The 26045-nt window shown below is 40.4% G+C and overlaps 2 protein-coding genes across 6 annotated transcripts in view; one reads left to right on the forward strand and one right to left on the reverse strand.

Annotated features, from left to right (window-relative positions):
- MEST (mesoderm specific transcript) overlaps positions 1–15393 on the reverse strand; it is a 70625-nt gene extending 55232 nt beyond the window's left edge. Inside the window, exons 1-2 of the mRNA XM_060305309.1 lie at positions 15358–15393; positions 3558–3726 (exon numbers count right to left, since the gene is read on the reverse strand). The gene's annotated coding sequence lies outside the window, so the exon portion shown is untranslated. The remainder of the gene's footprint in view (positions 1–3557; positions 3727–15357) is intronic.
- Positions 15394–20159: 4766 nt separating this feature from the next.
- The window catches only part of CEP41 (centrosomal protein 41), a 43784-nt gene continuing 37898 nt past the window's right edge, over positions 20160–26045 (forward strand). For 2 of the 5 annotated variants that reach the window (XM_030853822.2, XM_060305313.1), the window contains exon 1: positions 20160–20261. In XM_030853822.2, coding sequence (XP_030709682.1) covers positions 20229–20261 — 33 coding nt within the window. In that variant the 5' untranslated portion in view covers positions 20160–20228. The remainder of the gene's footprint in view (positions 20262–26045) is intronic. The other 3 variants (XM_030853821.2, XM_060305315.1, XM_060305312.1) reach the window with 2 other exon arrangements.

A 26045-nucleotide genomic window follows, 5' to 3' on the forward strand; every position in this document is an offset into this window, starting at 1 on the left:
GAGATTGGGCTGAAATGGTAAACAAAGAAAGAATTTCAAAGGTCTTGTGTGTCACTCTAAAAGAGTGGATATATGTATATGTATAACTGGTTCACTTTGCTGTACAGCAGAAACTAACACAGCTTTGTAAATCAACTACAGTCCAATAAAAATTAATTTAAAAATTTTTAAAAAATAAAATAAAGAATATAGACTTGAACATAAGACTATGGGAAATCACTGAAGGGTTCTAAAGTCTACTTTGTCTAAAATTAACATAGCCAGTCCAGGTGTTGTTTTGTTTTTATTGTGGCAAAATATATACAAAAGAAAGCTTACCATTTTAGACATTTTAAAGTATGTGTATACCATATTTTGTTTATCCATTCATCAGTTGATGGGCACTTGGGTTGTTTCTACCTTTTGACTAGAGTGAATAATGCCATTATGAACATTGGTATACAAGTATCTGTTTGGGTTCCTGTTTTCAGTCCTTTTGGGTAAATACCCAGGAGTGGAATTGCTGAGTCTTATGGTAATTCTATGTCTACGTTTTTGAAGAACCATCGACTATTTTTGCATAGCAGCTGAACCATTTTACCTTCCCACTTGCAATGCACAAGCATTCCAATCCACATCCTTACCAACACCTGTTTTCCATTTAAAAAAAAATAATAGCCATCCTGCTGGTTACGAAGTGGTACCTCATTGTAGTTTTGATTTGCTTTTCTCTAATAACTAATGACGTTGAACACCTTTTTATGTGCTTATTGGCTATTTGTATATCTTCTTTGCAGAAATGTCTATTCAAGTCTTTGCCCTTTTTTAATTGGGTTGTTTCTTTTGTTGTTGCTGTTGTTGAATTTTAGGAGTTCTTTATATACTCTGGATATTAATCCCTTATCAGAAGTATGATTTGCAAATATTTTCTTCCTTTCTCTTTATAGTAGTATCCTTCAAAGCACAAATGTTTTAATTTTGATGAAGATCAATTATTTTTTCTTTTGTTGCCTGAGCCCTTGGTGTCATATTTAAGAAAGCACGGCCAAGTCCAATGTTATAAAGATTTCCCCCTATGTTTTCCTCTAAGAGTTTTACAGTTTTAGTTCTTACATTTAGGCTTTTGATCCATTTTGAGATAATTTTTGTATATGGTGTAAGGTTCAACTTCATTATTTTGTATGTGAATATCCAGTTTTCCCAGCATCATTTAAAATTTTTTTAATTTTATATTGGAATATAGTTGATTTAAAAAGTTGTGTTAGTTTTAGGTGTACAGCAAAGTGATTCAGTTATACATATACATATATCTATTCTTGTTCAGAGTCTTTTCCCATATAGCTTATTACAGAGTATTGAGTAGAGTTCCCTGTGCTATACAGTAGGTCCTTGTTGATTATCTATTTTATATATAGTCATGTGTATAAATTAATCCCAACCTCCTAATTTATCCCTCCCCCCGCAGCACAATTTGTTGAACAGACTTTCCTTTCCCTAGTCCAGCTTTCCTTTGATTAGTGTTTACTTGGTATAGTTTCTTCTATCCATTTACTTTTAGCCAACAAGTATTTTGAATTTAAAGTATATTTCCTGTAGGTAACACATAGTTGATTTTCTTTATTTAATATGAAAATCTTTGTCTTTTAATTGGGATGTTTATAGAAGGGGTTGGCTATAAATGTTCTCTGTAAAGGGCCAGATAGTAAGTATTTCAGGTTTGCAAGTCATCCAGTCTCTGTTGTAAATGCTTGACTCTGCCATTGTAATGAGAAAGGAGCCATAGGTAATGCATAAATTAATGGGTATGACTGTGGTCCAGTGAAACGTATTTTACAAAAACAGGCAGCAGGCTAAATTTGAGCTGAGGGCCATAGTTTACTGACTCCTGGTATAGACTGTTTATATTTGTTTTGACTATTGGTATGGTTGGATTTAAACCTAACATCTTACTATTCATATCCTATTTGTCCCATTTATTCTTTATTCTTTTTTCTGGCTTCTTTGGAGTAGCAGTATTTTTATTCATCCATTTTATCTCCATTATTGTCTTGTTATTCATGACTTTTTAAGTGGTTGCTCTAAGGTTTATAATATACATCCTAAGCTCATTATACTCTACCTTGAAATAACATACCAATTCATGTTTAGTTTAAGATCCTTGCAACAGTACACCTCAATTTCCTCTCCTAACCTTTGTGCTGTTACTGTCATATTTTTTTAAATAAATTTATTTATTTTAGGCTGCATTGGGTCTTTGTTGTTGTGTGCGGGCTTTCTCTAGTTGCGGAGAGCGGGGGCTACTCTTCATTGCATTGTGCGGGGTTCTCATTGCCGAGCAGGGGCTCTAGGCACGCAGGCTTCAGTAGTTGTGGGACTCGGGCTCAGTAGTTGTGGCTTGCGGGCTCTAGAGTGCAGGCTCAGTAGTTGTGGTGCACGGGCTTAGTTGTTCCATGGCATGTGGGATATTCCTGGACCAGGGCTCGAACCTGTGTCCTCTGCATTGGCAGGCAGGTTCTTAACCACTGCGCCACCAGGGAAGCCCTGTTGTTATATATTTTAATTCTACATGTTATAATTCCCATAATCCATTGTTACCATTTTTACTTAGTAAATTTTCTTTTAAATAGATATTACACAAAATAATAAGTTATTATAAATATAAAAAGGAAAATGTCTTTTATATTTACCCTCATTTTATCCATTACTCTTCATTTGTGTATGCCCAAATTTCCACTAGTACACTCTCTGCCAAAGAACTTCCTTTAACATTTTGTGTAATATAGGTTTATTAGCAATGAATTCGTTCAATTTTTGTCTGAAAAAGTCCATATCATTTTCATTTTTAGCAGATATTTACATTGAGTATAGAATTCTAGGTTGACTTTTTCCTTTCTGCACTTAAAAAATGTCCTCTCACTGTCTTCTATTTGAATAGTTGTTGACAAGAAGTTTGCTGTATTCTTATCTTTCTTCTGTATGTTATTTCTCTTTTTTCTCTGGCTGCCTTTGAGATTTTCTTTCAAAAAAGGGAAATCTTTAGTTTTCAGCAAATTGACTATTAGCATATAGGCATACTTCAGAGAAATTGTGGGTTCGATCCAGACCACCACAATAAAGTGAATATTGCAATACTGCTAGTCACACGAATTTTTTGGTTTCCCAGTGCATATAAAAGTTATGCTTTGGAAGATGACGGAAGAGTAAGACACGGAGATCACCTTCCTCCCCACAGATACATCAGAAATACATCTACATGTGGAACAACTCCTACAGAACACCCACTGAATGCTGGCAGAAGACCTCAGACCTCCCAAAAGGCAAGAAACTCCCCACGTACCTGGGTAGGGCAAAAGAAAAAAGAAAAACAGAGACAAAAGAATAGGGACGGGACCTGCACCTCTGGGAGGGAGCTGTGAAGGAGGAAAGGTTGCCACACACTAGAAGCCCCTTCGCGGGCGGATATGGGGGGTGGCGGAGGGGGGAAGCTTCGGAGCCGCGGAGGAGAGCACAGCAACAGGGGTGCAGGGGGCAAAGCGGAGAGATTCCCGCACAGAGGATCAGGGCCGACCGGCACTCACCAGCCTGAGAGGCTTGTCTGCTCACCCGCCGGGTCAGGCGGCGGCTGGGAGCTGAGGCTCGGGCTTCGGTCTGATCACAGGGAGAGGACTGGGGTTGGCGATGTGAACACAGCCTGAAGGGGCTAGTGCGCCACAGCTAGCCGGGAGGGAATCCGGGAAGAGTCTGGACCTGCCGAAGAGACAAGAGACCTTTTCTTCCCTCTTTGTTTCCTGGTGCGCGAGAAGAGGGGATTAAGAGCGCCGCCTAAAGGAGCTCCAGAGACGGGCGCGAGCCGCAGCTAAAAGCGCAGACCCCAGAGACGGGCATGAGATGCTAAGGCTGCTGCTGCTGCCACCATGAAGCCTGTGTGTGAGCACAGGTCACTATCCCCACCTCCCCTCCCGGGAGCCTGTGCAGCCCGCCACTGCCAGGGTCCCGCGATCCACAACTTCCCCGGGAGAACGCACGGCGTGCCTCAGGCTGGTGCAACGTCATACCGGCCTCTGCCGCTGCAGGCTCGACCTGCACTCCGTGCCCCACCCTCCCCGCCCTGGCCTGAGTGAGCCAGAGTCCCTGAATCAGCTGCTCCTTTAACCCCGTCCTGTCTGAGCGAAGAACAGACGCCCTCAGGCGACCTACACGCAGAGGCGGGGCCAAATCCAAAGCTGAACCCCGGGAGCCGTGGGAACAAAGAAGAGAAAGAGAAATCTCTCCCAGCAGCCTCAGGAGCAGCGGATTAAATCTCCACAATCAACTTGATGTACCCTGCATCGGTGAAATACGTGAATAGACAACGAATCATCCCAAACTGAGGAGGTGGACTTTGAGAGCAAGATATATTATTTTTTCCCCTTTTCCTCTTTTTGTGAGTGTGTATGTGTATGCTTTTGTGTGAGATTTTGTCTGTACAGCTTTGCTTCCACCATCTGTCATAGGGTTCTGTCCGTCCGTTTTTTGTTTGTTTTTTAATTAAAAATTTTTTTCTTAATAATTATTTTTATTTTAATAACTTTATTTTATCTTACTTTATTTTATTATATTTTATCCTCTTTCTTTCTTTCTTTCTTTCTACTTTTTCTCCCTTTTATTCTGAGCTGTGTGGATGAAAGGCTTTTGGTGCTGCAGCCAGGAGTCAGTGCTGTGCCTCTGAGATGGGAGAGACAACTTCAGGACACTGGTCCACAAGAGACCTCCCAGCTCCACGTAATATCAAACGGCGAAAATCTCCCAGAGATCTCCATCTCAACACCAACACCCAGCTTCACTCAACGACCAGCAAGCTACAGTGCTGGACATCCTATGCCAAACAACTAGCAAGACAGGAACACAACCCCACCCATTAGCAGAGAGGCTGCCTAAAATCATAATAAGGCCACAGACACCCCAAAACACACCACCAGATGTGGACCTGCCCACCAGAAAGACAAGATCTAGCCTCATCCACCAGAACACAGGCACTAGTCACCTCCACCAGGAAGCCTACACAACCCACTGAACCAACTTTAGCCACTGGGGACAGACACCAAAAACAACGGTAACTACGAACCTGCAGCCTGCAAAAAGGAGACCCCAAACACAGTAAGATAAGCAAAATGAGAAGACAGAAAGACACACAGCAGATGAAGGAGCAAGATAAAAACCCACCAGACCTAACAAATGAAGGGGAAATAGGCAGTCTACCTGAAAAAGAATTCAGAATAATGATAGTAAAGATGATCCAAAATCTTGGAAATAGAATAGAGAAAATGCAAGAAACATTTAACAAGGACCTAGAAGAACTAAAGAGGAAACAAGCAATGATGAACAACACAATAAATGAAATTAAAAATACTCTAGAAGGGATCAATAGCAGAATAACTGAGGCAGAAGAACGGATAAGTGACCTGGAAGATAAAATAGTGGAAATAACTACTGCAGAGCAGAATAAAGAAAAAAGAATGAAAAGAACTGAGGACAGTCTCGGAGACCTCTGGGACACCATTAAATGCACCAACATTCAAATTATAGGGGTCCCAGAAGAAGAAGAGAAAAATAAAGGGACTGAGAAAATACTTGAAGAAATTATAGTTGAAAATGTCCCTAATATGGGAAAGGAAATAGTTAATCAAGTCCAGGAAGCACAGAGAGTCCCATACAGGATAAATCCAAGGAGAAACACGCCAAGACACATATTAATCAAACTATCAAAAATTAAATACAAAGAAAACATATTAAAAGCAGCAAGGGAAAAACAACAAATAACACACAATGGAATCCCCATAAGCTTAACAGCTGATCTTTCAGCAGAAACTCTGCAAGCCAGAAAGGACTGGCAGGACATATTTAAAGTGATGAAGGAGAAAAACCTACAACCAAGATTACTCTACCCAGCAAGGATCTCATTCAGATTTGATGGAGAAATTAAAATCTTTACAGACAAGGAAAAGCTGAGAGAGTTCAGCACCACAAAACCAGCTTTACAACAAATGCTAAAGGAACTTCTTTAGGCAAGAAACACAAGAGAAGGAAAAGACCTACAATAACAAACCCAAAACAATTAAGGAAATGGGAATAGGAACATACATATCGATAATTACCTTAAATGTAAATGGATTAAATGCTCCCACCAAAAGACACAGATTGGCTGAATGGATACAAAAACAAGACCCATATATATGCTGTCTACAAGAGACCCACTTCAGACCTAGGGGCACATACAGACTGAAAGTGAGGGGATGGAAAAAGATATTCCATGCAAATGGAAATCAAAAGAAAGCTGGAGTAGCAATTCTCATATCAGACAAAATAGACTTTAAAATAGAGACTATTACAAGAGACAAAGAAGGACACTACATAATGATCAAGGGATCAATCCAAGAAGAAGATATAGCAATTGTAAATATTTATGCACCCAACATAGGAGCACCTCAATACATAAGGCAAATACTAACAGCCATAAAAGGGGAAATCGACAGTAACACATTCATATTAGGGGACTTTAACACCTCACTTTCACCAATGGACAGATCAACCAAAATGAAAATAAATAAGGAAACACAAGCTTTAAATGATACATTAAACAAGAAGGACTTAATTGATATTTATAGGACATTCCATCCAAAAACAACAGAATACACATTTTTCTCAGGTGCTCATGGAACATCCTCCAGGATAGATCATATCTTGGGTCACAAATCAAGCTTTGGTAAATTTAAGAAAATTGAAATTGTATCAAGTATCTTTTCCGACCACAACGCTATGAGACTAGATATGAATTACAGGAAAAGATCTGTAAAAAATACAAACACATGGAGGCTAAACAATATACTAATTAATAATGAAGTGATCACTGAAGAAATCAAAGAGGAAATCAAAAAATACCTAGAAACAAACGAAAATGGAGACACGACGACCCAAAACTTATGGGATGCAGCAAAAGCAGTTCTAAGAGGGAAGTTTATAGCAATACAATCCTACCTTAAGAAACAGGAAACATCACGAATAAACAAACTAACCTTGCACCTAAAGCAATTAGAGAAAGAACAAAAAAACCCCAAAGTTAGAAAAAGGAAACAAATCATAAAAATCAGATCAGAAATAAATGAAAAAGAAATGAAGGAGACGATAGCAAAGATCAATAAAACTAAAAGCTGGTTCTTTGAGAAGATAAACAAAATTGATAAACCATTAGCCAGACTCATCAAGAAAAAAAGGGAGAAGACTCAAATCAATAGAATTAGAAATGAAAAAGCAGAAGTAACAACTGACACTGCAGAAATACAAAAGATCATGAGAGATTACTACAAGCAACTCTATGCCAATAAAATGGACAACCTGGAAGAAATGGACAAATTCTTAGAAAGGCACAACCTACCAAGACTGAATCAGGAAGAAATAGAAAATATGAACAGACCAATCACAAGCACTGAAATTGAAACTGTGATTAAAAATCTTCCAACAAACAAAAGCCCAGGACCAAATGGCTTCACATGCAAATTCTACCAAACATTTAGAGAACAGCTAACACCTATCCTTCTCAAACTCTTCCAAAATATAGCAGAGAGAGGAACACTCCCCAACTCATTCTACGAGGCCACCATCATCTTGATACCAAAACCAGACAAGGATGTCACAAAGAAAGAAAACTACAGGCCAATATCACTGATGAACATAGATGCAAAAATCCTCAACAAAATGCTAGCAAACAGAATCCAACAGCACATTAAACGGATCATACACCATGATCAAGTGGGGTTTATTCTAGGAATGCAAGGATTCTTCAATATATGCAAATCAATCAACATGATACACCATATTAACAAATTGAAGGAGAAAAACTATATGATCATCTCAGTAGATGCAGAGAAAGCTTTTGACAAAATTCAACACCCATTTATGATAAAAACCCTGCAGAAAGTAGGCATAGAGGGAACTTTCCTCAACATAATAAAGGCCATATATGACAAACCCACAGCCAACATCGCTCTCAATGGTGAAAAACTGAAAGCATTTCCACTAAGATCAGAAAGAAGACAAGGTTGCCCACTCTCACCACTCTTATTCAACATAGTTTTGGAAGTGTTAGCCACAGCAGTCAGAGAAGAAAAGGAAATAAAAGGAATCCAAATCAGAAAAGAAGTAAAGCTGTCACTGTTTGCAGATGACATGACACTATACATAGAAAATCCTAAAGATGCTACCAGAAAACTACTAGAGCTAATCAATGAATTTGGTAAAGTAGCAGGATACAAAATTAATGCACAGAAATTTCTGGCATTCCTATACACTAATGATGAAAAATCTGAAAGTGAAATCAAGAAAACACTCCCATTTACCACTGCAACAAAAAGAATAAAATATCTAGGAATCAACCTACCTAAGGAGACAAAAGACCTGTATGCAGAAAATTATAAGACACTGATGAAAGAAATTAAAGATGATACAAACAGATGGAGAGATATACCATGTTCTTGGATTGGAAGAATCAACATTGTGAATATGACTCTACTACCCAAAGCAATCTACAGATTCAATGCAATCCCTATCAAACTACCACTGGCAGTTTTCACAGAACTAGAGCAAAAAATTTCACAATTTGTATGGAAACACAAAAGACCCCTAATAGCCAAAGCAATCTTGAGAACGAAAAACGGAGCTGGAGGAATTAGGCTCCCTGACTTCAGACTATACTACAAAGCTACAGTAATCAAGACAGTATGGTACTGGCACAAAAACAGAAAGATAGATCAATGGAACAGGATAGAAAGCCCAGAGATAAACCCACACACATATGGCGACCTTATCTTTGATAAAGGAGGCAGGAATGTACAGTGGAGAAAGGACAGCCTCTTCAATAAGTGGTGCTGGGAAAACTGGACAGGTACATGTAAAAGTATGAGATTAGATCACTCCCTAACACCATACACAAAAATAAGCTCAAAATGGATTAAAGACCTAAATGTAAGACCAGAAACTATCAAACTCTTAGAGGAAAACACAGGGAGGACACTCTATGACATAAATCACAGCAAGATCCTTTTTGACCCAGGTCCTAGAGAAATGGAAAGAAAAACAAAAATAAACAAATGGGACCTAATGAAACTTCAAAGCTTTTGCACAGCAAAGGAAACCATAAACAAGACCAAAAGACAACCCTCAGAATGGGAGAAAATATTTGCAAATGAAGCAACTGACAAAGGATTAATCTCCAAAATTTATAAGCAGCTCATGCAGCTTAATAACAAAAAAACATAAACCCAATCCAAAACTGGGCAGAAGACCTAAATAGACATTTCTCCAAAGAAGATATACAGACTGCCTACAAATACATTAAAGAATGCTCAACGTCACTAATCATTAGCGAAATGCAAATCAAAACTACAATGAGATATCATCTCATACCAGTCAGAATGGCCATCATCAAAAAATCTAGAAACAATAAATGCTGTAGAGGGTGTGGAGAAAAGGGAACCCTCTTGCACTCTTGGTGGGAATGTAAATTGATACAGCCACTGTGGAGAACTGTATGGAGGTTCCTTAAAAAACTACAAATAGAACTACCATATGACCAAGCAATCCCACTACTGGGCATATACCCTGAGAAAACCATAATTCAAAAAGAATCATGTACCAAAATGTTCATTGCAGCTCTATTTACAATAGCCCGGAGATGGAAACAACCTAAGTGTCCATCATCGGATGAATGGATAAAGAAGATGTGGCACATATATACAATGGAATATTACTCAGCCATAAAAAGAAACGAAATTGAGCTATTTGTAATGAGGTGGGTAGACCTAGAGTCTGTCATACAGAGTGAATTATGTCAGAAAGAGAGAGACAAATACCATATGCTAACATATATGTATGGAATTTAAGGGAAAAAAATGTCATGAAGAACCTAGGCGTAAAACAGGAATAAAGACACAGACCTACTAGAGAATGGACTTGAGGATATGGGGAGGGGGAAGGGTGAGCTGTGACAAAGCGAGAGAGAGGCATGGACATATATACACTACCAAACGTACGGTAGATAGCTAGTGGGAATCAGCCACATAGCACAGGGAGATCAGCTCGGTGCTTTGTGACCGCCTGGAGGGGTGGGATAGGGAGGATGGGAGGGAGGGAGACGCAAGAGGGAAGAGATATGGGAACATACGTATATATATAACTGATTCATCTTGTTGTAAAGCAGAAACTAACACACCATTGTAAAGCAATTATACTCCAATAAAGATGTTAAAAATAAAAAAAGAACACTTTGAGAAGATGAGTACCCTCCTAGCCAGATTTCAACAAAATGGTTGGTGGGTGGGACTGAAACAGATGATTTGCCTCTGCTTGGATCTATTGCTCTTTGTTATTATTTTCCAGATATGATCACAATTAAAACCATGAACCAAAAAACTGATTTTGGAAAGTTTTCAAATTGTCATTTCATAAACTGCTAAACAAACATATCAGAAGATGAAGAGTCATATTGTATGATTCTATTTATATGAGATGTTTGGAATAGACAAATTAGAGAGACAAAAAGTAGACTAATGTTTGCCAGGGGATGGGGAAGGGAGGAATTGGGAGTGACTGCTAACAGGTGTGGGGTTACTTTCTGGGGTGATGGAAATATTCTGGAATTAGAGGTGATGGTTGCACAACATTGTGAATATACTAAAACCCACTGAATTGTACACTTTAAGATGGTGAATTTTATGTCATGTGAAGTTTATCTCAATAGAAAAATTACACAAAATAAAATATTTTAAATGGCCAAAAAAAAAAACAACAACAGAAATATAGATCAATGGAACAGGATAGAAAGCCCAGAGATAAACCCACGCACATACAGTCCCCTTATCTTTGATAAAGGAGGCAGGAATGTACAGTGGAGAAAGGACAGCCTCTTCAATAAGTGGTGCTGGGAAAACTGGACAGGTACATGTAAAAGTAAGATTAGAACACTCCTTAACACCATACACAAAAAATAAGTTTAAAATGGATTAAAGACCTAAATATAAGGCCAGAAACTTCAAACTCTTAGAGCAAAACATAGGCAGAACACTCTATGACATAAGTCACAGCAAGATCCTTTTTGACCCACCTCCTAGAGAAATGGAAAGAAAAACAAAAATAAACAAATGAGACCTAATGAAACTTCAAAGCTTTTGCACAGCAAAGGAAACCGTAAACAAGACCAGAAGACAACCCTCAGAATGGGAGAGAATATTCGCAAATGAAGCAACTGACAAAGGATTAATCTCCAAAATTTACAAGCAGCTCATGCAGCTCAATAACAAAAAAACAAACAACCCAATCCAAAAATGGGCAGAAGACGTAAATAGACATTTCTCCAAAGAAGATATACAGATTGCCAACAAACACATGAAAGAATCCTCAACATCATTAATCATTAGAGAAATGCAAATCAAAACTACAATGAGATATCATCTCACACCGGTCAGAATGGCCATCATCAAAAAATCTACAAACAGTAAATGTTGGAGAGGGTGTGGAGAAAAGGGAACCCTCTTGCACTGCTGGTGGGAATGTGAATTGGTACAGCCACTATGGAGAACAGTATGGAGGTTCCTTAAAAAACTAAAAATAGAACTACCATAGGGCTTCCCTGGTGGCACAGTGGTTGAGAGTCCGCCTGCCGATGCAGGGGACGTGGGTTCGTGCCCTGGTCGGGGAAGATCCAACATGCTGCGGAGCGACTGGGCCCGTGAGCCATGGTTGCTGAGCCTACACGTCCGGAGCCTGTGCTCCGCAACTGGAGAGGCCACAACAGTGAGAGGCCTGCGTACCGCAAAAAAAAAAAAAAAAAAAAAAAAAATACAACTACCATATGACCCAGCAATCCCACTACTGGGCATATACCCTGAGAAAACCATAATTCAAAAAGAGTCATGTACCAAAATGCTCATTGCAGCTCTATTTACAATAGCCAGGAGATGGAAGCAACCTAAGTGTCCATCGACAGATGAATGGATAAAGAAGATGTGGCACATATATACAATGGAATATTACTCAGCCATAAAAAGAAACGAAATTGAGTTATTTGTAGTGAGTTGGATGGACCTAGAGTCTGTCATACAGAGTGAAGTAATTCAGAAAGAGAAAGACAAATACCGTATGCTGACACATATATATGGAATCTAAGAAGAAAAAAAAAAGGTCATGAAGATCCTAGTGGTGAGACAGGAATAAAGACACAGACCTACTAGAGAATGGACTTGAGGATACGGGGAGGGGAAAGGGTAAGTTGTGATAAAGTGAGAGAGTGGCATGGACATATATACACTACCAAATGTAAAATAGATAGCTAGTGGGAAGCAGCCGCATAGCACAGGGAGATCAGCTCGGTGCTTTGTGACCACCTAGAGGGGAGGGATAGGGAGGGTGGGAGGGAGGGAGATGCAAGAGGGAAGTGATATGGGAACATACGTATATGTATAACTGGTTCACTTTGTTATAAAGCAGAAACTAACACACCATTGTAAAGCAATTATACTCCAATAAAGACGTTAAAAAAAAGTTATGCTTATACTATACTGTAGTCTATTAAGTGTGCAATAGCATCATGTCTTAAAAACAATATATGTACCTTAATTTAACAATACTGTATTGCTAAAAAATGTTAACCATCATCTGAGCCTTTCACAAGTTGTAGTAGTAACATCACTGTGATCACTGATCACAGATCACTATAACAAATATAATTTGTTTGAAACAAGTTTGAAACATTGTGAGAATTACCAAAATGTGACAGAGAAACATGAAGTGAGCAAATGGTATTGGAAAAATTGCACTGATAGACTTGCTTAATGTAGGGCTGCCACAAAATTTTAATTTATAAAACCTGCAGTATCTGCAAAGCACATACAAAATGACATATGACTGTATAGGTAGATTTGATTTTGATTTTGTTTTGGTTTGGCTATTTTTATGCTGCTTGAGATTCTCTGTGCCTCTTATATCTGCAGTTTGTTGTATTTCATTACTTTTGGAAAATTCTTGGCCATTATATCTTTAAGTATTTCTACTGCCCTATTCTCTATCTTCTCCTTGATATTGTCCTACCATTTCAGTTTTTTGTTTTGTTTTTGTTTTTTGGGCTTTTTTTTTTTTTTTTTTGGCTGTGCCACGCAGCTTGCAGGATCTTAGTTCCCTGACCAGAGATTGAACCCAGGCCCAGCAGTGAAAGCACTGAGTCCTAACCACTGGACCGCCAGGGAATTCCCTGTCCCACAGTTTAAAAATTTTCCTTTTTGTAACCTTCCTCCCCATTTTTTCCTCCTTGTGTTTCATTTTGGATAATTTCTAATGTACTATCTTCAAGTTATCTAGTCTGTTTATGATTCTATTACAAGAATTCTTTATCTTTGATATTGTATATTTTTATCTCTCACATTTACTTTTTATAGTTTCCATCTATCTGCAAAACTTTCCATATGTGCATACATGTTTTCTGCCTTTTTCCACTAGATCTTTTAATACATTTTTGACCAGAGACATATTACGGCCACAGGCGTTAGTTTCTGCAAAATCCTCCAGTCAATATGTGTTAATATATTAGTCATAGTTATTTAGAAGTTTCTGTCTGATAGACACTTACTGCTGAGATCTGGTTCTGTTGATTGCTTTATCTCTTGATGATAAGCCTTCCCCTCTTTCTCTCTCTCACCATTTCCTTTTTGTATTGTCATAATTTGTTATTGAATGCTGGACATTATGTGTAGAAGCCAATAGAGACTTAGGTAAACAGTATTTATGCCTGGAAAGAATCATGCTTCTTCTGTTAAGCAACTATTGAGCGGGTTGAGTTGATCTAGTCAGTAGTTGGGCTGGTTTGAGTTTAGTTGTTGCCGTCATTACCCTGGGTGCACCAGCAAGCGCCATTACCTTGTGCTTAGTGTGGGATATGGGTTGCTGCAGGATTTTCTCTCACAGTCTTGTCTCGCCCTCAGCAATAGGCTGCTGTTGCTTGCTGCTTGTTGCTAGACTGTGGTGGAGGCAGGTGGTGGTTATTGATTCTCCTGGTACAATCTCAGTCTCAGATAAGGCCTGTGCATCTGGGCCTGGGGAGTGGGACCTTGTTAATGTTCCTACCCTCCTTCCCTTACTTCCCCCATGGTAGCCAAACTCTGCCTTGTATCTTTGGTGGGGCTTGGCAGAAGAGAGGTACCTGTTTCTCTCCCTCTGCTTTATATTGGTGTAGGTTCTTGGACCCAAGAGGGTCCCATGATTTCTCCCCCCCTTCCCCCACTCTGCCCCAGGAGCAAACATCTTTTGCTTCTACCCTTCTTCCTGAAGCAACAGATGTCCGCTGGGCTCCAGGGAGCGAGAAATGGTTTCCTGCCCTCCCCATATGTAGACAGATTTTGCTTCCACCCCTCCCCTGGTGACTCGGGGGGCAGGAGGGTCTACAGCCCCTCCCCTGGTGGCTTAAAGCTTTTTTGCTTTAATAAAGTAGGGCCAGATGATACGGTGGTGGTTTGTGCCTAACCCCAGCAGCAGCCAGTCACCTCTACAAACCTATACCACCAAGGGAGGCTCTCTCTGGTCTCCTGTCCTGCCCCCAATCTTTCTCTGGAGCACCCATTAGACACCCACAGAAAAGACCTTGCAAGTGAGCATAAACTCCCCTTGTGTCTGGGACTCTGTGCTAGTCAGGGTTCTCCAGAGAAACAGAACCAGTATAAATACATATAGATACAAATGTATATCTATATCTATCTGTCTATACATCTAAGAGAGAGAAAGATTTATTTTAAGGAATTGGCTGTCACAATTATGGAGGCTGGCAAGTCCAAAATCTGCAGGGTAAGCTGGCAGGCTAGAGCCCCAGAGAAGAGCTGATGTTATAACTCTGGTCTAAAGGCTGTCTGCTGGCAGAATTCCCCCTTCCTCGGGGGACCTCAGTCTTTTTCTCTTAAGATCTTCAACTGATTGGATAAGGCCCACCCACATGATGGAGAGCAATCTGGTTTATTCAAAACCTACTGATTTAAATGTTACTCTCATTAAAAAACAAAACAAAACAGAGACTTCCCTGGCAGTCCAGTGTTAAGACTCCATACTTCCACTGCAGGGGGTGCAGGTTCGATCCCTGGTCTGGGAACTAAGATCCCATAAGCCGCACAATGCGGCCAAAAAAACAAAACAAAACAAAACCTTTTCAGAAACATCCAGAATAGTGTTTGACCAAATATCTGGATACCGTGCCTAGTGAAGTTGACACATAAAATTAACCAACACAGGCTCCCAGTTATTCTAAACTGATCTGCTAGCCGAAACTCAGCATTTAGGAATTAGTGAAAATTGTAGCTGATTTCTTCTTACCCACTTCTATGGCAGTCACCTTTTCTTCAGTGATCTGCTAAACATGAAACAGTTTGCACATCTCTTCTCTCTGCAGCAGAGCTTGTCATTTCTTGGAATTTGGCTATTTGGTTGCCTTGTGATCTCAGCTCTCTGAAGGATTCAAGAAAACATGATTCTGTAGATTATTCATTTTTTCTTATTGTTAGGATGTGAGTGATGTCCGTTGCTGCTTTCTACATACTAAATGGAAGCAGAACTTCCACTAATGTTTGTTTTTACCATGGGTATGATCTTGATTATTTAAAAACTGTGAAGGACAGGAATTATATTTGCAGAGTGTAGTACAGGGGTTGCAAATTAGTGGCCTGTAGATTTCACATGAAAACCCAGGTTTCTAGATTATTTTGATAAATGTGACCATATGACACACTTGAACCACTTTTACTGGCCTTTTTATGGGGCACAAGCTCTCCAACTGACCATTGTGCGCAGAGTGACACAGGTACCTCCCAACACTGATTCCTCCTCTGTCCCCTTGGGGTGGACCATCTCGGGACCTACGCTGGCTCCTCAGAGTTCCTTGGAGCTACTTCTGTGGCAAAGCATTGTTCTATGCAAATCCCAAGCCAGAAGCAGAACACAGCATATGACAACCAAATGCCCTAGGCTCACAAGTGGTAAAGAAGCTTTTAGATCTCCCTGGGAGGAGACATTATACATCCTTTCTACCACAGGTAAGAGTCTTACGTGGCTCTCAGAAGTGGCTGCAGAACTGTACAGGTGGGAATGCCAATCCCATCAGGTATGCAACCAGCATGCCAATTTCTTTGTTTCACCAGCAAGCAGTGTAGCCTGTAATGGTCCCAAAGGTATCCTGGGAGGTAGGTATTACTCCCCTGGGAGGGGCTGCAAGTATGGTTGAGGTCTTTGGGCCCAGGCCAAGTACTTCAACCCTGTCCTAAGCTGGAGGAGGGCAAGGGTCAGCCCTCCATTCAGAGGCTAACGTGCTCCTTCCCTGGCACATTCCACCGCCAGGTAGAACAACATCAAATTGTTATCAGAGCTGCAGAGAATTATCACTGCATGGGGCCTGTGGATCTGTGGGTTCACTGCCTCAGGAGCAGTTCCATTTCTGGGGTCTCAGGGAAGAGACCCAGGAATGGATTGGCTTGGGCAGAATTATTTCCTTAAACATCTAGAAGTGCATGTCATTTAGGGAATCAAGGTAAATGAAGCCGAGGAAGAGAGCCAAGGCCCAAATCCCAGAAGCAATGTCATGAGACAGGTCTGAGGGGAGGGTGCTGGGCTCTGAGCAGGAAACCAGGCTGAGAGCTGAGGGTGAGGGGATGAAGAGCTAATTGGTGTGAGACTGAAGGAGAGGATGGATTCAGCATGAAGGGGGGAAGGCAGGGTCCAGAGGGTTTTAGCTCAGAGAGGGCCAGTCTGCTTAATACCCAAATACCCATCTAATTGCTGGGGAAGGGAGGCTGGGGGGAGGGGACTGACCAAGCACAGGGGCACCTAAGACACTAACTAGCCCTAAGCCAGCCACACTTACCTATCTGGGACTCCCACTGACTCTGTAGGGACTAAAAGATTTTTAGAACCCACACAGGGTTAAAAAGAAGACAGCCAACAAATGGAAGTTCACAAGAGCACTCCTAACTTCATGAAAAATAAGATTAATCAGTGAAAGTAGGAACTTTTAAAGAAAAGAATTAGAACTTCTTCTCTTACAAACAAAGCTTGAACCTCTTAGCAATCAGAACTCTGATTGCAAGGACCTTACTCAAGTGCCTGGAGAGCCTTTTACTGTCAAGAATGGGAGAGCTATAGCACTTCAGAGGGCAGAATTACACAGAATTCAGCTTGGCTCGAAATCGGCCCAGACAAAGACCAGAGACAATTTTCAGGCTGAAGTCAGAATCAGGTTTTTTGTTTCTTAGGGGGAGAATTTTTTTTTTAAGATATAAAATTAATTCATAGTCCCTGAAGCAAATTTGCAAAATGTACAAAGTGTAAAAAATAAAACAAATGTCTCCATTCCATAATCCAGAGACGGTTTACATTTTAAATATTTTTTTTGTCGATTTTTTTTTGTGCGTGTGGATACCTATGTTTTTCTCCACACATATCAGGATTCTATTAAATAAACAATTCTTTCCAGCTCTTCCCTTTACTCCATCAGGAACAGTTAGTTCTCCATTACCTTAATTATTCCTTGAAACATATTTTTTAATGGTTCCATAAAATTACTCATTATGGATATGCCATCATTTATTTTAATCATTTTTAAACTAATGATCAATCAGTTTCAGTTTTTCATCATTTTAAATAAGATTCCAATAAATACCTGTGTGTGTAATCTTTGTGCATCTCCCTGATTATTTCCTCAGGAGGAATCCTCAGCATATTAAAATTTGAGGGTCCACTCTTGCATTACTTTTCACTTCTTTTCACACCAACAACGTATGCTTGTTTCATGAATCATTAGCCAACACTTAGCATTATCATTAAAAAAGAGAGAAAACAAAAAACCTTTTTCTGTTCATTAGTTGAAAAATGGGATCTAGTTGTTTCATTTTGTGTTTCTTTCCTTATTAGTCAGACATTTCTTTATACGTTTATCACATGCTTTTCTTCTATGAATTATCATTTTGCACCATTTACGCACTTTTCATATTGGCGATAAGAACCTTGCTTTAATTTTGATGCAGCTTTGCTATAGCAGGACCCAAAAGGAATCCTGAAGAGAAACTCATGATGTTGAAAACCTTTTGACTTATAGATTTAAGCTTTCCAAGGATTCCACTGAGGCAAAATATGAAGGAAATGGGAGGCTCTTCTAGTCTCTCAAGGTGTGGCCCTTGGATCCTATGCATCAGAATCAAGGGTGGCAGCTGGGGAAGATGCATTTAAATTACAGATTCCTAAATTCCCACCCCAGATACAAAGAGTCAGCATCTTTGACAACTGGACCCAAGAAGCCACATTTCTATAATATCTCTGATTACTTTATATGCAGCCCAAATTTGACAATCACAATGACTACTGAGGCAAAGAAACCTGATATTCCCATAGGCTCTGGAACAAAAGGGAGCCAACCATAGAGAGAAGTGAGTCCAAACGTTGATAAATGGAAGTTGAGCTTCCAGCTCGTTGGGCTGTTAGGTCTTGTACTTTCTGTTCTTTTGATTTCTTGACCTCCATTGTACTTTAACTTGATTAATGCATTATCACTCATCTATTCAGTCCCCGAGTCAGAAAAATTATAACCATCCTTGGCGTCTTCCTATTCCTTGCACTCCTATCTCTTCCCATATATATAACAAATGTTCATTTTACCTCCAAATGTCTTTAAATCTCTTTACCTGTTTCTCACCACCCCTTAGTTTCGTCCCTATTATCTCCCTCTCTGCTTTCCTTTCTCCTGTTTATTCTACCCATAATCTGTATCATCACCCCACCCCGACTCTGCACCAGGTGAGCATACATTCTAAGTTGTAATGTGTCTAGAAGCCCTGGTTGCTATGCAAAACCTTCTAAATATCCCCCCCACACCCCACCCCTTCTAATTTTCTGCAGTCTCTAAACTCTTCCTTATCCTAGTGGAGGGGAGAGGAACTGGGAATTTCAGAGAGTTGAAGGATTGGAGAACACAGGGAAGTTAAAACAAAAATCAGGAGGCGTGAACTTGCCAAGAGACAGCTGTGATCCTTGAGGTCAAGCAGCTCTGAGTGACAACACGATTCAAGATTTGACCTGAAGGGTGGGTTTCTGAGGAGTCTGAGAGGACAAGGGCATGTCAGGCCATGTTGTTGAATGGATCATCTGCACAGACCCTGAAGCAGCTCAGATGTATGCTATTATTCACAAGCAGAGAGCCAGCCACTATGAACAGCTCAGGGTAACCTTTCTCCATTCCTGGAAAAACAACTTAGAGCAAAGGGCAAAGGGTTACTGTATTGTTCCCCCCATGTAAAAGGAAATAATAATTTTGATGGATTTGGCGGGACATTTTGGAGCCAAGTCAAACTGTGTGTGTGATTGTTTTGTAAAGGTACTAGGACTTAATTTTCAAATCTGGAATAAGAACAGGTGGTGGGTGATGGCAGGAGTCACAATGGTTTCCATGACAACGGGACTGGGTCTTAGTCATCCTCTCATCCTCCACAAAACCTACTGCAGCTTTTCTCATAAGGTGCTTATTAAATATTTGTTAAATGAATGATGAATCACAGAATGATGTGTGTGCTTTGCAATTAAGGCTGCCGTTCTGTTGCTAGCTAAAAGCTTTTAAAACAACAATAATTACTGTATTTCCACATGATATTTTGCATAATTTGCATATTAACTTAACCCGAAAATAATAAACTACAGATTCTCATCCCTGCTGAACAACCATGTCCCATATCTATCCCCTGTTGTGTAAGAGTATCCAGATGTTTGGCTAAAACGGCCTTAAAGGGGGATGGCCCTGCGCGGTATTTGTGCTTCCACATTAGCTAGAAACACTTGTTTTTTTCCACACTTTCGAGCCCCTCCCCCCTCGAGCTCTCCGCAGCCGCCCACGCGCAGTCGGCAACCTGCCCCTCCCCCCTCGCGCCCCTCTACCCGCGCTGAAGCTGGCGTCAGCGGGCCCAGCGGAGAGCCCAAAGGACCTCGGCAGCCGGTGTCCCGCGTTGCCCTTGGCAACCAGAGTGGCGTCTCACTCTCCCTTGACCCCGCAATAAGAGAGTAAACAGGGCATCCATTGGCTGGCAGGAGAAGGCAGGCCAATCGGAGAAGAGGTTGTAGAGAGGCTGCTGAGCTGGATTGTGGGAGTAGGAAGCTAGGGTTAGAGGTTACCGGTGAGGCTAGAACCCCGAGCGTGGTCGGTTGGAGCAAATATGTCTGTCCGGAGGCACATTGGGAATCCTGAGGTGAGGGCCAGGTCCAGATCGGAGAATCGGAGGGGGCGGGCGTACCGGAAAAGGCTCCACGTGGGCAGGGAATACGTGGACTTCCGCCCTCCAGAAGGCGGGAAGCCGCGGCGTGAGGAGGGGTCTGGAGCGGGGAGGGAGGGGGAGGAGCGGGCCTGGGGGACTCCGAGCCCGGGCAGCCTGGCCACCATCCCGCACAGGCTTACTGTATTTATCGCTCAAAGGAGCGAAGTGCATGAAGACACAAGTCCCTTCCCTCAAAGGGCTTACAGTCTAGGAGTGGCAGTTACAAAATATAAGTAACATCTGGATGAAGCCCAAAACGCTAAAGGAACAGAATCAAAGGAGCCATCATTTCTGATTATTGGGGTACAGAAAGAGGAGGAATAAGCAGACCAAGCCATTTGGAAAGGACGCAAAATATGACATTAGTTTTACCCTCTGCTCGATTAAGACGTTTTACTTTTTTGTCTGTTTCACCTCCAGTGCCCTGCTGCATATGTGGTCATTTCATCTCAACAAATGTTTACTGGATTCCTAAGGTGCAGGGAGTGCTAGAAATACAAAAAGATAAGACAAGGCCTTTTAGTCCTTTAACAAGTTCAGTCTAGTGAGGAAGACTTATAAACGAAATTTGAGTTCAATGTGGTTGGGAAACAGGATGTTAGGGGAGCACAGAAGAAAGCTAGGACTCAACCGAGGGAGTGAGAGAAGGGTCCTGGAGATGGTCTGAAATCCCAAGTTACTAACCAGGTGAAGAAGCATCCCAGGTAGAGAGAACATCTTGAGCCAAGTTTAGGAGCTGAGAACCATGAAAGTGGACAGTTCCTTGTAGAGAGGCAGGAGTCAAGTCTGGAAGGGCCTTCTGTACCTTGCCAGCATTCTTGGCCTTTACAGTGAACAGGAGTTGCAGCGTGTCTCATCTCAGGATGGATGCCTGTGAGCTTTGCTGAGAAAGTTGTGAGGTTGAGTTTAGGCTCTGTAGGGGAGTGCCATGATGGATTATAATGTCTACCGTGGATGTTGGGGGGGTATGTGTGGAGAGTAGTGGTTTGACCACTGTGTATTTATTTTGCCTGCTGGTCAGAATTTGAGAAGCATTGGAGTTTTAAGTAGCCGAGTTGCATGGTCAGATGTGCATTTTAGGCAGTGGTTGTAGCCACATTGTGGAGAATGGATTGAGGAGTCCAGAACTGGGGATAGGGAGATTGGTTAGGTGGTTATTATGATATGGACCTAAAGTAAGGCCATGGAACTAGGGACAGAGAGAAATACTTAGGGGATAAAATCATCATGACTTAATAATGAGCTTTGAGAAATGAGAGTGTGATGGATGACTTAGGTTTTCAGCTTGGGCTACTCATTGGTGCTGATGCCATTAATGAGATCAGAAATATGGGAGAAAAAAGAGGAATAGTCTTAGGAGTGTAGGGGTAGAAGAGCTGGGTTGCCCTGTGCGGTTGTCCATTTGTGCTCTGGATAAAGATGTTCAGCTCACTCTCTTGTTTTCATGGGGCACAATTACTGGTAGTTTCTTGAGAAAGAGTGCATAAGAAATAAATATTTTAAATTTATGTCTATGACATTAGGCATGTCTAAAAATGTTATTATTCTACCTTCATATTTATTTCCCTGAGAGTTTGGTTAAGTATAGAATTCTTGGTTGGAAATCATCAGCATATTGAAAACATTGCATTGTGGTCTTCTACTGTTCAGTTTTTGTTGTGGAGAAGTTCAAAGCCATTGTGTTCCATTGTATGTGACTTGATTGTTCCTTTCTGGAAGCTTGTAGAATTTTCTGTGTCACCAGTGTTATGATGTTTCACAAAAAATTCCTTGTTATGTGTCTATTTTCACTTATCTTTGTGGGCGCCAGAAACTCATGTCCTTTCTATTCCGCAAAATTTTAAAAAATCGTTTGTTGTTGACTTTCTTCCTCAATTTTCTCTATCCTCTCTTTCTTGAATTCATTATTCTGATGTTGCTTCTATATGACTGGTTCCCTAATTTTCTTAAATTTTATCTCCTGTTTTCCAGATCTTTGTCTTTTTGTTCTCTTTGAGAGATTTAACTCTATCTTCCAATCCCTCTATTGAGTTTTTAATTTCTGCCATCACGTTTTTAATTCTTAAGAACTGTGTTTTGGACTCTGACGTCCTTTTAAAAAACCTTTATTTTGAAATAAATATAAATTCACAGGGAGTTGCAAAAATAGTACAAAGTGGCCCCATGTACCCTTCACCCAGTGACTATATTTTATGTAAATATAGTACGATATAAAAACCAGGAATCTGACATTTGTACAATGTGTGTATAGTTTGAGGCTATTTTATCACATGTGTAGATTTGATATAATCAAGATTTGCAAGTGTGTCAATTTACAATCAAGATAGAGAACTATTCCTTCACCACAAATATCTCCCTCAGGCTACCCCCTACTAGTCACATCCACTTTCCTCCCCCTCACCATCCTAACCCGTGGCAACCATTAATGTGTCCTCTTATTTCTGTAATTTTGTCATTTTGAAAACGTTACATAAATGGAATCGTACAGTATGTGACCTTCTGAGACTGGCTTTTTTCACTCCAATAATGTCCTTAAGATGCATCCAAGTTGTTGCCTGTAGCAATAGTTCATTCCTTTTTATTGCTGATTAGTATTCTGTGGTATGGATGTATAACAGTTTGTTTAACCATTCAACTATTGTAGGATATTTTGGGTGTTTTCTGTTTGGGGCATTACAAATAGAGATTTGAACTTTGGGGTACAGTTCTTTGTATGGACATTAATTTTCACTTCTCTGGGATAGATGCCCAGGAGTGCAGTTGCTGTGTTGTATGGTAAGCTTATATTTATTTTTAAAGAAACTGTCAAACCATTTTCCAGAGTGGCTATACCATTTTACATTCCCAGCACCAGTGTATGAGAGATCCAGTGTTTGCACATTCTTGGCAACATTTAGTACTGTAAATAATTTTTATTTTAGTTGTTTTAATAGGTGTGTAGTGACATCTCATCATGGTCTTAATTTGCATTTTCCTAGTTGATACTGAGGTTGAACATCTTACATTTTCCCAACAGCATTTGCTCACTTTGTGTCTCTGTGTCACATTTTGGTAATTACCACAATATTTAAAACTGTTCAATTATTATTATATTTGATATGATGATCAGTGATCTTTGATGTTACTACTACGACTTGCTGAAAGCTCAGATGATGGTTAGCATATTTTAGTAAGAAAGTATTTTTTAATTAAGATACATATATATATTTTTTAGACATAATGCTATTGCACACAATAGACTACAGTTTAGTATAAACATAACTTTTATATGCACTGGGAAACCAAAAGATTTGTGTGACTCAGTTTATCACAAAAATCACTTTATTGGGGTGGTCTGGAACAGAACCCACGATATCTCTGAGATATGCCTGTATAAGTTTTTGTGTGGATATGTTCTCTAATGATAATTTTTTAAAATATGTTTTCTCCCTACATAGTCTCAGTTTCCTCCATATTGCTATTTTTCTTTTTGTTTTGTTGGTGATATTTTTATTAGTCAGCTTTGGACTGCCATTACAAAATACCACAGAATGGGTGACTTAAACTACAGAAATTCATTTCTCATAGTTTTGGAAGCTTGGAAGTCCAAGATCAAGGTGCTGGCTGATTTGGTTTCTGGTGAAAACTCTCTCCTGGCTTGTGGATGGCCACTTTCACGCTATGTGTTTGGATGACCTCTTCTTTCAGTGTGCACTTGAGGGAAGAGAATGAGCTCTTTGGTGTCTATTTTTGTAGGGACACTAATCCTATGGGATTTTGGCCACACCCTTATGACATCATTTAACCTTAATTACCTCCCAAAGAGGTGCAGTCCTATCTCAATACAGTCACATTGAGAGTTAGAGCTTCAACATACAAATTTGGAGGGGACATAATTCAGTCCATACATAAAATTGTTAATCTGTGTTTTTGAGTAGGAGACTTAAAAAGGTGATTGAGACCTCTGTATATTTGGGAGGAGTTTGCTGATGTGAGCTTAATTACCAGAAGATCTCAGTGGGCCATGATTTGGGGACTCCCTTTCCCAAATCTGTATCTTCAGCTCTTTCCTCTCAGGCTGGTCATTTTCTCCAGAGAACTCCCCTCTCCTGAGAGTAAAGGCCTAGTTGAATTCCTGGAAGAATTAAGGTTAGGGGCTAAATTTCAACATTAGTATGCATCATTCACCTACTACCCCTATTTTCAGTAATGATATCCTTTCTCTGTATCTGGAGACACCCCCCAGTCCAGAAACCCTTTCCAGGGAATAAATCTGTAGATACCTGCTATGGTGGGGGAAGGGCAATCACCTAGTGGCACAGAGGGAGAAGGTTTTGGAGATCCAGTAGCTTCTCATTCAGCCTTCAAGCAGTCTTGCTTATTTCAGTCACTCCTTTTACTCCCACTTCTGGAGGTGCCTGGGGCTGCCAATTCCTGGGCCTTTCAAGAATTTTTCTTGGCTTTCCCTTCGATTTTCTTGAGTCCATCAAGTCATTTTCACTTGTTGATGTGCCTTCTAGACTTCAGAAATCACTTGTTATCACTTCTCCCACTCTTACTCTCTTTTTTTTTGGACTTTGTGTCTGTAAAATAGTATCCTTTTAATGAGGTTTTACTGAGGTTTTGGAAGGAAGTGAAATTAGATGCATTTGTTCAATATGCTGTCTTCACCCAGTAGGCCATGACCTGTAATTATTTTATTTGCTTGTTTATTTTTGGCATACTTACAGGAAGATAAGATAGGACCTTGTCTGTACTGTGCCACTGCCTAGCACACAATAATTGTTCCTTAAATATTTGTTAAATGAGTAAATGAATATATCTGAGCTGGAAGAAGTCAAGGCTAGAGTTCACTATTTGGAAATTAGAAGCATGTAAATGGAATTAAACCTAAATGGCCGACAGAGAACCTGTAGATTAAGAAGATGGAATCCTGGGGAACACAGTGTTTAAGTGGCTGACAGAAGAATCATCCGTGTGTGATTGGAGCATTAGAGAGAGCTGTTACTGAAGCCAAGTGAAAGCTGAAGGTGGGACTATATAACAGTGTACAGAAAGGTCAGGTAAGTTAGAGACTGAAAAGCAGCCATTATATTTAGCAGTTAGGGGATCTCTGACATTGGCTAGCTCCTACGGGAGCCACAGTAGAATGATGGGGACAGTAGCCACATTGCAGTGGATGGAGGAGTAAGTTGCAGTTACTCAATGTAGTTTTTGTTTTTCTGTTTTCTCCCAAGGAGCTTAGCTAGAGGGACCTCCCTGGCAGTCCAGTGGTTAAGACTCCACGCTCCCACTGCAGGGGGCATGGGTTCGATCCCTGGTGGGGGAACTAAGATCCCATTTGTCGTGCGGCAAGGCCAAAAAAAAAAAAAAAAAAACCAACGAGCTTAGCTAGGAAGTAAAAAGGGTGGGTTGGCGTTCCAATTATATATTGGTTTCTTATGAGTCTCCCCCATATATAGTGGCTTAAAACAACAATAGTCATTTATTTATTATTGCTTACAGTTCTGGAGGTTGACTAGGCTCAGCTAGGCAATTACTTGGGCTCTCTCATGTGGTTTTGCAGACAGAAACTGGGTCTAGAGTTTCTAGGAAGATATAGTCTGTTGGCTGGGAACTCAGCTGGTGCTGTCAGCCGTATCACCTACAATGGCCTTTTCCATGTGACTTGGCCTTCCTTGTAGCTTGAGCTGGGTTCCAAGAACAAGTGTCCCAAAAGAACCAGGTGGAAGCCGTATT

Source organism: Globicephala melas, chromosome 9 (genome assembly GCF_963455315.2).
Source record: "Globicephala melas chromosome 9, mGloMel1.2, whole genome shotgun sequence".
Taxonomy (NCBI): domain Eukaryota; kingdom Metazoa; phylum Chordata; class Mammalia; order Artiodactyla; family Delphinidae; genus Globicephala; species Globicephala melas.